General features: G+C 33.0%; 1 protein-coding gene across 2 annotated transcripts in view; it reads left to right on the top strand.

Annotated features, from left to right (window-relative positions):
- The window catches only part of kntc1 (kinetochore associated 1), a 124,268-nt gene that overhangs the window by 78,665 nt on the left and 31,480 nt on the right, over nucleotides 1-14,123 (top strand). For both annotated transcript variants that reach the window (XM_061932964.1, XM_061932956.1), the window contains exons 58-59: nucleotides 3,114-3,203; nucleotides 6,598-6,752. In XM_061932964.1, coding sequence (XP_061788948.1) covers nucleotides 3,114-3,203; nucleotides 6,598-6,752 — 245 coding nt within the window. The remainder of the gene's footprint in view (nucleotides 1-3,113; nucleotides 3,204-6,597; nucleotides 6,753-14,123) is intronic.

The following is a 14,123-nucleotide window of genomic DNA, read 5'->3' as shown; positions in this document are numbered from 1 at the left end:
ACTGCTTTTGGGTCTAATTTTTTTGTTGCATCAGACTCCACATACTAATTTTGGTTTAGTTCTCAGATGTGTTTCCTCAAACCCAACCTGTTACCTTTTGGTCTGATAGTTAGCCTCATCTGTTTCTCTATAGATATTGGGTCTGATTATAAGTTTGGCCTTTGTCTCACGACTCTCACCACTCCTGACTGACTACTTCTGCTTTTGATTTTTAGCCTTACTTGTTTCAGTTCAGACACGACCGTTCTGTTTAGGTCTTATTCACATAACCTGCCAGTATTCAGACTGACTGACTGAATTTGGATCTTAGTATGTGTCTCACCTGCAAGTTTTCTGATCTGACCCTATTACTGATTTACTAGTATCACCTGCAACTCAGACTCGATTGAGTGATTTTTTTGGTCTGATTTAGTCTCACCTATATCTGCTCAATCCTAACTTACTACTTTTGTGTCAGATTTGTTTAGTCTCACCTGTCTCGTCAGAGCGGACGTACAACATTTTTAGTCACCCTTGTTTTGGGTCAGTCGTCACCTGAACTACTACTTTTGGGAAGTTTCCTGAAGGCTTCCTTCCTGTGTCTCTCCAAACATATGGCTAGATCATTTACTACTGCAAGGGGGTCTAATATTAGTCTACTTTTTGGTCTGATTTTTAGTCTCAGGTGTCAGGTTCAAACACTGATGACATCTATTAAATGAGACAAGAAGCAAGGAATTAAACAGAGACAGAATTGAGGAGAAACGTCTGGATACTGTACCCTATGCAGTGTCTCAACACGCTCTGGCGAAAGATTGTACGCCACCTCTTTTATTTGGACTTTCCCTGATTACACGGCAACAGCTGCTTCTAAGGGACGTGGGTCATAAACAGCCATCGCCTTTGGTTACAGAACAGTTCAAAAGAAAAGGTCGTAAACAGTTCACAGAAAAGGTCGTAAAACAGTTCAAAGAAGCGGTGCCTGGAGAGGAGTCTGGTCCTGCTTCCTCTTCGCTTTTGTAGTTCTTGGGTCTAGACAATATATTTCTGTTGATTACAATACATGAAAGAAACAGAACAACTTCATGTTGCTTCCCCCCTTACACAGTGGAGTTTTACAAGCCTTCTTCTTGGTAGGTTCAAAGACAGCTTTTGTCTTCTCGCCGGGAACTAATTTCAACACAAAGTATTGTGATAACTTAGATACAATTATTCTTACATCAGGTGTGTCTCTTCAGACCAAATCTTTGTCTTTTGGCTCTGATTTTTAGTCAGAGATGTGTCTTTTGAGACCTAATCTTTGACTTTTGGATCTGATTTTTAGTCTCAGATGTGTCTCTTTAAACTCAATCTACTACTTCTGTGTGTGATTTTAGTCTTAGGCCTCGTTCACACTGCAGGTCAATTCCGATTTTTTTGCCCCCAATGGGACCTGTATCAGATTTATTCTTGTCCGTGTGAACCGTGCAATTCCAAATTGTTCATATGCGACACAAGCCTCTTTCGTATGTGGATATAAATCGGATATATATGCTATGCGACTGCAGTGTGATTGCTCCCGCGCTCCGGTCGCATTCATCCAAGCAGAAAATCATCAAAATGCGATAAACGTCATAATTTTTTGCCAAAATTGAAGGTTGCAAAATAAGTAGATAACAAATGAGCAGAAAACAGGTGAAAATAATGTTTTAGGAACTCATGTCAATGTTCCACCATTCATGTCTCCGACTGCTCGCCAACATTCTGTTCATGAATGTAAATATCCCGCAAACACTAATGACTACCGTATTTTTCGGACTATAAGTCGCAGTTTTTTTCATAGTTTGGCCGGGGGTGCGACTTATACTCAGGAGCGACTTATGTGTGAAATTATTAACACATTACCGTAAAATATCAAATAATATTATTTATCTCATTCACGTAAGAGACTAGACGTATGAGATTTCATGGGATTTAGCGATTAGGAGTGACAGATTGTTTGGTAAACGTATAGCATGTTCTATATGTTATAGTTATTTGAATGACTCTTACCATAATATGTTACGTTAACATACCAGTTGGTTATTTATGCCTCATATAACGTACACTTATTCAGCCTGTTGTTCACTATTCTTTATTTATTTTAAATTGCCTTTCAAATGTCTATTCTTGGTGTTGGCTTTTATCAAATACATTTCCCCCAAAAATGCGACTTATACTCCAGTGCGACTTATATATGTTTTTTTCCTTCTTTATTATGCATTTGCGGCCGGTGCGACTTATTTTCCTGAGCGACTTATACTCCGAAAAATACGTTAGGTATTTAGAACATTTTTTGGACTTTTGCAGACTTTTCCAACTTTTATCCCCCCTCCCCGTGGGACTCGTCTGGGTGTGTTATGGACATTTTGGGCATCCCGGGACTTGCGCGGCCATACATAAGATTTTATGTTAGAGTGTTTTACTTGTTTTAAGGGTTTTGGTCCTAAATGATCTCAGTAAGATATTACAGCTTGTTGCTGAGATTTGATGACCTATATTGAGTAAAACATGCTTGAAACTAGAATATCAACTGTTGCAAAGCTGTGTCATCAACACTCACAAGTATAAAACTACTTTTTTAAAGTAATCATTTCTTATTTTAAGCATGAAAAAAAAAAAATCATGACTTTGACACAATTGTGTCTCATATTAAAACAGATGACAGCCAAATGCTGTTTTATTTTCAATGAAACAATAGAAAATACGTACGCATATAGTAGTACAGTTGTTATTAGTGAGAATATACTTATTTTAAGGTATTTTTAGGTTCATTGAGGTTAGCTAATTTTACTTGTTATGGAAAGTCTTGACAAGCCGAATTTTCTTGTTCTATTGGCAGATAATTTTGCTTAGTTCAAATAAAATACTCCTAATTTTTGTAATTTTTTTTCCTTGTTTTTGAACACTGACTTTTTGCGGTGTGGTTTATATAAATGATGCCCTCCCTGAACTTGAGGTTGTTTCATTGGTATTCCTTACTAGGGTTGTACAGTATACCGGTATATCATCTGCTGTATGTCTTGCTATTCATTTCATCCGTTCCTCCCGAGCCACATCTGTCAATAGAATTCCTCTTTTAATTACTGATTTGTTCATGTTTTTGTTGTTTGCAGGGCTTTCTGTCCATGCGCGACCCCGTCACTGTGCTGGATCAGGAGGAGGAGCTTATGAACACAGGGGAATTAGCTGGAATCCCCTTACAGGTTGGATGTTGGACCTCTAATTATTACTTTTTTCTGATTGAAACGATTTCACGAAAGAAGTCATTGCTGTAGAAATGTGTTGTATAAGTTAGGGATGTCCCGATCCAGGTTTTTGCACTTCCGATCCGATACCGATACTGACCGATACCGATACTGACCGATACTGGCCTATCCGAGCATGTATTAAAGTTTAAAGTTATTTAGCCTACTTAGTTGTCAGAATCATGTTGAAAAGGGTTTTAGTACTCTTGAATTAGGGGAGTTTGAATAATACACAATGGTTGGTAACAAGAAACTGACCTGTTTATTCAAGGATAAACACAAAATAGACAAAATTATACATGACAAACAGAAATGGCATCATTAAAGTAGGGCTGGGCGATATGGCCTTTTTTTAATATTGCGATATTTTAAGGCCATATTGCGATACACGATATATATCTCGATATTTTGCCTTAGCCTTGAATGAACACTTGATACATATAATCACAGCAGTATGATGATTCTATGTGTCTACATTAAAACATTCTTCTTCATACTGCATTAATATATGCTACTTTTAAACTTTCATGCAGAGAGGGAAATCACAACTAAAAAAAAAAATCACTATTTTTTTCATACGGTGTTGATGTGGAAATGTTTGCCTCGACAGACGTTACAATATTTGAACAATGATGACGAAAACTGTTTTCTCTGTCGTGTCCGTGTGTCGAAAATTGTTATGCGCTTATTTTTTTATTTGATTTTGTGCGTGGCATAGATTTGCCGTGCGCAGAGGACGCTTGAGCAGGCGCGCACCTTAGCGGCTGCGCTAGCATCACAGCTAACGTTAGCCATGATGCTACCTCGCTCTCTGCTGGAAGAGGGCGTATACGTATGTGACGTATGACGTGACAGTATGTGACGTGTGTAAGAAGGTGCGCTCGCTGTCTGTGAGAGGGAGACACAGGAAAGAGTGAGAAGAGTCTGTCGTGTAATGCCAGCAGCTAAAAGCAACTGCGTGACAATCCACAGACCTGTGGATGTGTTGAAGGTGTGCTGGAAAATGCGGAACGGAAATAAGGGAGCAGCAGAAAAGTGGAATGTATTATTTAAATCGGTGCGTTGGAAAAAACTGGATCTGGATCGGCATTTTCCCATGCCTTGCCGATACGCATTTTTTTGCAAATATCGGCGGCCGATCCGATCCAAATATGGGATCGGGACATCCCTAGTATAAGTGGTTTCTTATTAACGCTAGCCGCTTGTGCAATTTTGCTCCAAGTGAGCAAAGCTGTAAAAGAGGAAACTAAAGCTGGTCTGATGGTGAGAAGATCTGAAAGCGTTGCGCCATCATTGTTATTAAGGTCTTATTAGTGGAAATTAGGCCGTCACACAGCAGACCGCTATGACACACATGAACAATCGCAAGAAAATTAATGTTTCATCTCATTGCAGGCTGTGTTTAGCTTGGCTTGTAATATCATTTTTTTACGTCATAATATTTAAGTTAAAGTTAGGGATGTCCGATAATGGCTTTTTGCCGATATCCAATATTCCGATATTGTCCAACTCTTTAATTATCTATACCGATATTAACCGATACCGATATCAACTGATATATACAGTCGTGGAATTAACATATTATTATGCCTAATTTGGACAACCAGGTATGGTGAAGATAAGGTACTTTAAAAAAAAAATTAATACAATAAGATAAATAAATTAAAAACATATTCTTGAATAAAAAAGAAAGTAAAACAATATAAAAACAGTTACATAGAAACTAGTAATTAATGAAAATGAGTCAAATTAACTGTTAAAGGTTAGTACTATTAGTGGACCAGCAGCACGCACAATCATGTGTGCTTACGGACTGTATCCCTTGCAGACTGTATTGATATATATTGATATATAATGTAGGAACCACAATATTAATAACAGAAAGAAATAACCCTTTTGTTTGAATGAGTGTAAATGGGGAAGGAATGCTTTTTGGGTTGATGCACTAATTGTAAGTGTATCTTGTGTTTTTTATGTTGATTTAATAAAAAAAACAAAAAAAACGATACCAATAATAAAAAAACGATACCGATAATTTCCGACATTACATTTTAACGCATTTATCTATCTAGACATCTCTATTTAAAGTACCAATGATTGTCACACACACACTAGGTGTGGTGAAATTTGTCCTCTGCATTTGACCCATCCCCTTGTTCACCCCCCGGGAGGTGAGGGGAGCTGTGAGCAGCAGCGGTGGCCGCGCCCGGGAATCATTTTTGGTGATTTAACCCCCAATTCCAACCCTTGATGCTGAGTGCCAAGCAGGGAGGTAATGGGTCCCATTTTTATAGTCTTTGGTATGACTCGGCCGGGGTTTGAACTCACAACCTACCGATCTCAGGGCGGACACTCTAACCACTAGGCCACTGAGTAGCAACGTGTTCAATTGAGAAATGGTATTAAAGAATTCCTGGAATTTCGGGAAAAACAGAAATTTTTCCAGTTCAAAAACCACTTCTGTCCTGTTTAAGAGGAATGTTTTGATGGTGCAACGGTTGAAAAATGTGGAAGGAGTAGTCGCCAGAAAAAAGGGTGGAAATAGGGCTTTGGGAAGGCAGGAATTCTGGAAAATCCTGGAATCTTTTTGAACTTTGAATTTCCAGAATGGTGGAATGGTTTAAATTTGTTGAAAAATGTGCAAATGGAACTTTAAATGGGGAAAAATGTCACGGAAAACCTGGAATTCTGAGAAATGTTTGGAATTTGTCAAGCGAAAGCCCGCGATTCCTGAATAGGCTGAACAGTTTGAAGTTGAAACAGTTTGAATCGGATGAAAAATGTGGAATTGTGGAACTTTGTAGGATGTTCCATTAATTTAATGGGAATTTCAGAAAAAATTGAGAATTTCGGGGAAAGCGGAAATTTTTGGGAAAATGGTAAAAACTTGAATGGTCTGAATGAGTTAAAATGAAATTGAAATTTTTCAAATCGGTCGAGAAATGTTGAAGTAGTAACGTGTTGAATTGAGAAATGGTATTACAGAATTCCTGGAATTTCGGGAAAACCGGAAATTTTTCCAGTTCAAAAAAACACTTCTGTCCTCATTAAGAGGAATGTTTTGACGGTGGAACGCTTGAAAAATGTGGAAGGAGTAGTCGCCAGAGAAAAGGGTGGAAATAGGGCTTTGGGAAAGCAGGAATTCTGGAAAATCCTGGAATCTTTTTGAACTTTGAATTTCCAGAATGGTGGAATGTGTTGAAGGTGGAATGGTTTGAATGGGTTGAAGACTGTGGGAATTGTGGAAGTTTGAAAAAATGGCCAATTCATTTAGAATGGGGGAAAATGCACACAAAAAAGGAATTATGGGAAATCCGGGATTTCTTTTTATATTGTTCTGTTTGCCTTCAAGATTAGGGAGATCGTGCTGACTTTCATCATCCAACATGGCCAACACAGCAAGCTGGTGAAGACCAAACACTTCTCACGTCTAAAGAAGTTCATGGTGACCAAAGGCCAGCCAGACCAGATGAAGGACATGGCCAACTACCTGGTCAACATCAACTGGTATGCCTTTTTTCAACATTAATACTCACACTCTTATCAATTACAGGAGTTTATTTTAGTTGTAGGATTGGTCAAGGGGGCTTCTTATTCACCAGGTTGCCATAACAACAGCTCTGTTGCTCAACAAGATGTTTCCTCATGTATAATTGTGTAATCTTGATATGATTCACCGATAGACTTCCGTGGAGTGTGGCAAACCACTGTAGAACTCTAAATGGTGCTTTTCTAATAACATAGATGGATGGAAATAGTTAGATATGCTCTTTATTGACAGTACAGTCACTGAGTTACATGATAAAGATTGATAGATATGCTCTGGTGAAGAAGGAGCTGAGCCGGAAGGCAAAGCTCTCAATTTACCGGTCGATCTACGTTCCCATCCTCACCTATGGTCAGTATGTAATAACAAGTGTGTGTGAGGAATTGAAATGCGCCTCCTCGGGCCAAAATTAATAAAAAATATATGTATATAGGGACATATTGTAATAAATTGAAGTAAATAATGGAGATTAAAAACCAATTACAAACAAAAAATTTTTTAAAAGGCAGTCTTTTTCTCACAATGTGTCGACTTTTTATGACAAGTGTCGGATAAAATTCTGACTTTTATCACTATATTGCCAATTTTTTGTTGTTCTCGTAAAATAGTGACATTTTTTTACTTTTGTCATCATTTTTCCAAGTAAAAATCCAGATTATTATTATAATATAGGCAAAATGTTCAAGTTTTCTTATAAAATTGTGACTTTTGTCGAGTAAAATAACACTTCATAAAGTTGGCAACATTTTAAGCTTTTCTTGTGAAATTGCGACTGTTATCGAGTAAAATTCCAACTTTTATCATAACATTGCACAAATGTTCAGTTTTTCTTGTAAGATTTTGACTTGCGTTTAGTGAAATTATAACTTTTATTATAATACTGCCAAAATCCTAAATTTTTCTTGTGAAATTGTGAACTTTTTCTTGTGAAATTCCAACTCATTTTTCACAACAAACTTTTATATTTTTATTATAATATAGGGCAAAAGTTTTCTTATAAAATTGTGACTTTTGTCGAGTAAAATAACACTCTTCATAAAGTTGGCAACATTTTAAGCTTTTCTTGTGAAATTGCGACTGTTATCGAGTAAAATTCCAACTTTTATCATAACATTGCACAAATGTTCAGTTTTTTTTGTAAGATTTTGACTTGCGTTGAGTGAAATTACGACTTTTATTATAATACTGCCAAAATTCTAAGTTTTTCTTGTGAAATTGTGACCTTTTTCTTGTGAAATTCCAACTAATTTTTCAAAACAAGCTTTTTTATATTTTTATTATAAAATAGGGCAACATTTTTCTTATAAAATTGTGACTTTTGTCGAGTAAAATAACATTCTTCATAAAGTTGGCAACATTTTAAGCTTGTCCTGTGAAATTGCGACTGTTATCGAGTAAAATTCCAACTTTTATCATAACATTGCACAAATGTTCAGTTTTTCTTGTAAGATTTTGACTTGCGTTGAGTGAAATTACGACTTTTATTTTAATACTGCCAAAATTCGAAGTTTTTCTTGTGAAATTGTGACCTTTTTCTTGTGAAATTCCAACTCATTTTTCACAACAAGCTTTTTTTATATTTTTATTATAAAATAGGGCAACATTTTTCTTATAAAATTGTGACTTTTGTCGAGTAAAATAACATTCTTTATAAAGTTGGCAACATTTTAAGCTTTTCCTGTGAAATTGCGACTGTTATCGAGTAAAATTCCAACTTTTATCATAACATTGCACAAATGTTCAGTTTTTTTTGTAAGATTTTGACTTGCGTTGAGTGAAATTACGACTTTTATTATAATACTGCCAAAATTCTAAGTTTTTCTTGTGAAATTGTGACCTTTTTCTTGGGAAATTCCAACTCATTTTTCACAACAAGCTTTTTTATATTTTTATTAATAAGCTAGGCAATAAGTTTTCTTATAAAATTGTGACTTGTCGAGTAAAATAACACTCTTCATAAAGTTGGCAACATTTTAAGCTTTTCTTGTGAAATTGCGACTGTTATCGAGTAAAATTCCAACTTTTATCATAACATTGCACAAATGTTCAGTTTGTCTTGTAAAATTTTGACTTGCGTTTAGTGAAATTATAACTTTTATTATAATACTGCCAAAATCCTACATTTTTCTTGTGAAATTGTGACCTTTTTCTTGTGAAATTCCAACTCATTTTTCACAACAAGCTTTTTTATATTTTTATTATAAAATAGGGCAAAAGTTTTCTTATAAAATTGTGACTTTTGTCGAGTAAAATAACATTCTTCATAAAGTTGGCAACATTTTAAGCTTTTCCTGTGAAATTGCGACTGTTATCGAGTAAAATTCCAACTTTGATCATAACATTGCACAAATGTTCAGTTTTTCTTGTAAAATTTTGACTTGCGTTGAGTGAAATTACGACTTTTATTATAATACTGCCAAAATTCTAAGTTTTTCTTGTGAAATTGTGACCTTTTTCTTGGGAAATTCCAACTAATTTTTCACAACAAACTTTTTTATATTTTTGTTATAATATAGGCAAAAAGTTTTCTTATAAAATTGTGACTTGTCGAGTAAAATAACTTCATAAAGTTGCCAACATTTTATTATTAGCCTTTATTTAACCAGGTAAAATCCCATTGAGATCAAAGATCTCTTTTCCAAGGGAGACCTGGTTAAATAAAGGCTAATTTATTTAACCAGACCTTTTTCTTGAGAAATTCCAACTCATTTTTCACAACAAGCTTTTTTATATTTTTATTAATAATATAGGCAATAAGTTTTCTTATAAAATTGTGACTTGTCGAGTAAAATAACTTCATAAAGTTGGCAACATTTTAAGCTTTTCCTGTGAAATTGCGACTGTTATCGAGTAAAATTCCAACTTTTATCATAACATTGCACAAATGTTCAGTTTGTCTTGTAAAATTTTGACTTGCGTTTAGTGAAATTATAACTTTTATTATAATACTGCCAAAATTCTAAATTTTTCTTGTGAAATTGTGACCTTTTTCTTGTGAAATTCCAACTCATTTTTCACAACAAGCTTTTTTATATTTTTATTATAAAATAGGGCAAAAGTTTTCTTATAAAATTGTGACTTTTGTCGAGTAAAATAACATTCTTCATAAAGTTGGCAACATTTTAAGCGTTTCCTGTGAAATAGCGACTGTTATCGAGTAAAATTCCAACTTTGATCATAACATTGCACAAATGTTCAGTTTTTCTTGTAAAATTTTGACTTGTGTTGAGTGAAATTACGACTTTTATTATAATACTGCCAAAATTCTAAGTTTTTCTTGTGAAATTGTGACCTTTTTCTTGGGAAATTCCAACTCATTTTTCACAACAAACTTTTTTATATTTTTGTTATAATATAGGCAAAAAGTTTTCTTATAAAATTGTGACTTTTGTCGAGTAAAATAACATTCTTCATAAAGTTGGCAACATTTTAAGCTTTTCCTGTGAAATTGCGACTGTTATCGAGTAAAATTCCAACTTTTATTATAACATTGCACAAATGTTCAGTTTTTCTTGTAAAATTTTGACTTGCGTTGAGTGAAATTACGACTTTTATTATAATACTGCTAAAATTCTAAGTTTTTCTTGTGAAATTGTGACCTTTTCCTTGGGAAATTCCAACTCATTTTTCACAACAAGCTTTTTTATATTTTTATTAATACTATAGGCAGTAAGTTTTCTTATAAAATTGTGACTTGTCGAGTAAAATAACACTCTTCATAAAGTTGGCAACATTTTAAGCTTTTCTTGTGAAATTGCGACTGTTATCGAGTAAAATTCCAACTTTTATCATAACATTGCACAAATGTTCAGTTTTTCTTGTAAAATTTTGACTTGCGTAAAATGAAATTACGACTTTTATTATAATACTGCCAAAATTCTACGTTTTTCTTGTGAAATTGTGACCTTTTTCTTGGGAAATTCCAACTCATTTTTCACAACAAACTTTTTTATATTTTTGTTATAATATAGGCAAAAAGTTTTCTCATAAAATTGTGACTTGTCGAGTAAAAAACTTCATAAAGTTGGCAACATTTTAAGCTTTTCCTGTGAAATTGCGACTGTTATCGAGTAAAATTCCAACTTTTATCATAACATTGCACAAATGTTCAGTTTGTCTTGTAAAATTTTGACTTGCGTTTAGTGAAATTATAACTTTTATTATAATACTGCCAAAATCCTACATTTTTCTTGTGAAATTGTGACCTTTTTCTTGTGAAATTCCAACTCATTTTTCACAACAAGCTTTTTTATATTTTTATTATAAAATAGGGCAAAAGTTTTCTTATAAAATTGTGACTTTTGTCGAGTAAAATAACATTCTTCATAAAGTTGGCAACATTTTAAGCTTTTCCTGTGAAATTGCGACTGTTATCGAGTAAAATTCCAACTTTGATCATAACATTGCACAAATGTTCAGTTTTTCTTGTAAAATTTTGACTTGCGTTGAGTGAAATTACGACTTTTATTATAATACTGCCAAAATTCTAAGTTTTTCTTGTGAAATTGTGACCTTTTTCTTGGGAAATTCCAACTAATTTTTCACAACAAACTTTTTTATATTTTTGTTATAATATAGGCAAAAAGTTTTCTTATAAAATTGTGACTTGTCGAGTAAAATAACTTCATAAAGTTGCCAACATTTTATTATTAGCCTTTATTTAACCAGGTAAAATCCCATTGAGATCAAAGATCTCTTTTCCAAGGGAGACCTGGTTAAATAAAGGCTAATTTATTTAACCAGACCTTTTTCTTGAGAAATTCCAACTCATTTTTCACAACAAGCTTTTTTATATTTTTATTAATAATATAGGCAATAAGTTTTCTTATAAAATTGTGACTTGTCGAGTAAAATAACTTCATAAAGTTGGCAACATTTTAAGCTTTTCCTGTGAAATTGCGACTGTTATCGAGTAAAATTCCAACTTTTATCATAACATTGCACAAATGTTCAGTTTGTCTTGTAAAATTTTGACTTGCGTTTAGTGAAATTATAACTTTTATTATAATACTGCCAAAATTCTAAATTTTTCTTGTGAAATTGTGACCTTTTTCTTGTGAAATTCCAACTCATTTTTCACAACAAGCTTTTTTATATTTTTATTATAAAATAGGGCAAAAGTTTTCTTATAAAATTGTGACTTTTGTCGAGTAAAATAACATTCTTCATAAAGTTGGCAACATTTTAAGCGTTTCCTGTGAAATAGCGACTGTTATCGAGTAAAATTCCAACTTTGATCATAACATTGCACAAATGTTCAGTTTTTCTTGTAAAATTTTGACTTGTGTTGAGTGAAATTACGACTTTTATTATAATACTGCCAAAATTCTAAGTTTTTCTTGTGAAATTGTGACCTTTTTCTTGGGAAATTCCAACTCATTTTTCACAACAAACTTTTTTATATTTTTGTTATAATATAGGCAAAAAGTTTTCTTATAAAATTGTGACTTTTGTCGAGTAAAATAACATTCTTCATAAAGTTGGCAACATTTTAAGCTTTTCCTGTGAAATTGCGACTGTTATCGAGTAAAATTCCAACTTTTATTATAACATTGCACAAATGTTCAGTTTTTCTTGTAAAATTTTGACTTGCGTTGAGTGAAATTACGACTTTTATTATAATACTGCCAAAATTCTAAGTTTTTCTTGTGAAATTGTGACCTTTTCCTTGGGAAATTCCAACTCATTTTTCACAACAAGCTTTTTTATATTTTTATTAATACTATAGGCAGTAAGTTTTCTTATAAAATTGTGACTTGTCGAGTAAAATAACACTCTTCATAAAGTTGGCAACATTTTAAGCTTTTCTTGTGAAATTGCGACTGTTATCGAGTAAAATTCCAACTTTTATCATAACATTGCACAAATGTTCAGTTTTTCTTGTAAAATTTTGACTTGCGTAAAATGAAATTACGACTTTTATTATAATACTGCCAAAATTCTACGTTTTTCTTGTGAAATTGTGACCTTTTTCTTGGGAAATTCCAACTCATTTTTCACAACAAACTTTTTTATATTTTTGTTATAATATAGGCAAAAAGTTTTCTCATAAAATTGTGACTTGTCGGGTAAAAAACTTCATAAAGTTGGCAACATTTTAAGCTTTTCCTGTGAAATTGCGACTGTTATCGAGTAAAATTCCAACTTTTATCATAACATTGCACAAATGTTCAGTTTGTCTTGTAAAATTTTGACTTGCGTTTAGTGAAATTATAACTTTTATTATAATACTGCCAAAATCCTACATTTTTCTTGTGAAATTGTGACCTTTTTCTTGTGAAATTCCAACTCATTTTTCACAACAAGCTTTTTTATATTTTTATTATAAAATAGGGCAAAAGTTTTCTTATAAAATTGTGACTTTTGTCGAGTAAAATAACATTCTTCATAAAGTTGGCAACATTTTAAGCTTTTCCTGTGAAATTGCGACTGTTATCGAGTAAAATTCCAACTTTGATCATAACATTGCACAAATGTTCAGTTTTTCTTGTAAAATTTTGACTTGCGTTGAGTGAAATTACGACTTTTATTATAATACTGCCAAAATTCTAAGTTTTTCTTGTGAAATTGTGACCTTTTTCTTGGGAAATTCCAACTCATTTTTCACAACAAACTTTTTTATATTTTTGTTATAATATAGACAAAAAGTTTTCTTATAAAATTGTGACTTTTGTCGAGTAAAATAACATTCTTCATAAAGTTGGCAACATTTTAAGCTTTTCCTGTGAAATTGCGACTGTTATCGAGTAAAATTCCAACTTTTATCATAACATTGCACAAATGTTCAGTTTGTCTTGTAAAATTTTGACTTGCGTTTAGTGAAATTATAACTTTTATTATAATACTGCCAAAATTCTAAATTTTTCTTGTGAAATTGTGACCTTTTTCTTGTGAAATTCCAACTCATTTTTCACAACAAGCTTTTTTATATTTTTATTATAAAATAGGGCAAAAGTTTTCTTATAAAATTGTGACTTTTGTCGAGTAAAATAACATTCTTCATAAAGTTGGCAACATTTTAAGCGTTTCCTGTGAAATAGCGACTGTTATCGAGTAAAATTCCAACTTTGATCATAACATTGCACAAATGTTCAGTTTTTCTTGTAAAATTTTGACTTGTGTTGAGTGAAATTACGACTTTTATTATAATACTGCCAAAATTCTAAGTTTTTCTTGTGAAATTGTGACCTTTTTCTTGGGAAATTCCAACTCATTTTTCACAACAAACTTTTTTATATTTTTGTTATAATATAGGCAAAAAGTTTTCTTATAAAATTGTGACTTTTGTCGAGTAAAATAACATTCTTCATAAAGTTGGCAACATTTTAAGC

This window comes from Nerophis lumbriciformis, linkage group LG03 (assembly GCF_033978685.3).
Source record: "Nerophis lumbriciformis linkage group LG03, RoL_Nlum_v2.1, whole genome shotgun sequence".
NCBI lineage: Eukaryota > Metazoa > Chordata > Actinopteri > Syngnathiformes > Syngnathidae > Nerophis > Nerophis lumbriciformis.
The sequence above is the reverse complement of the archived record's forward strand: the minus strand, read 5'-3'. Positions and strand labels throughout refer to the sequence as shown.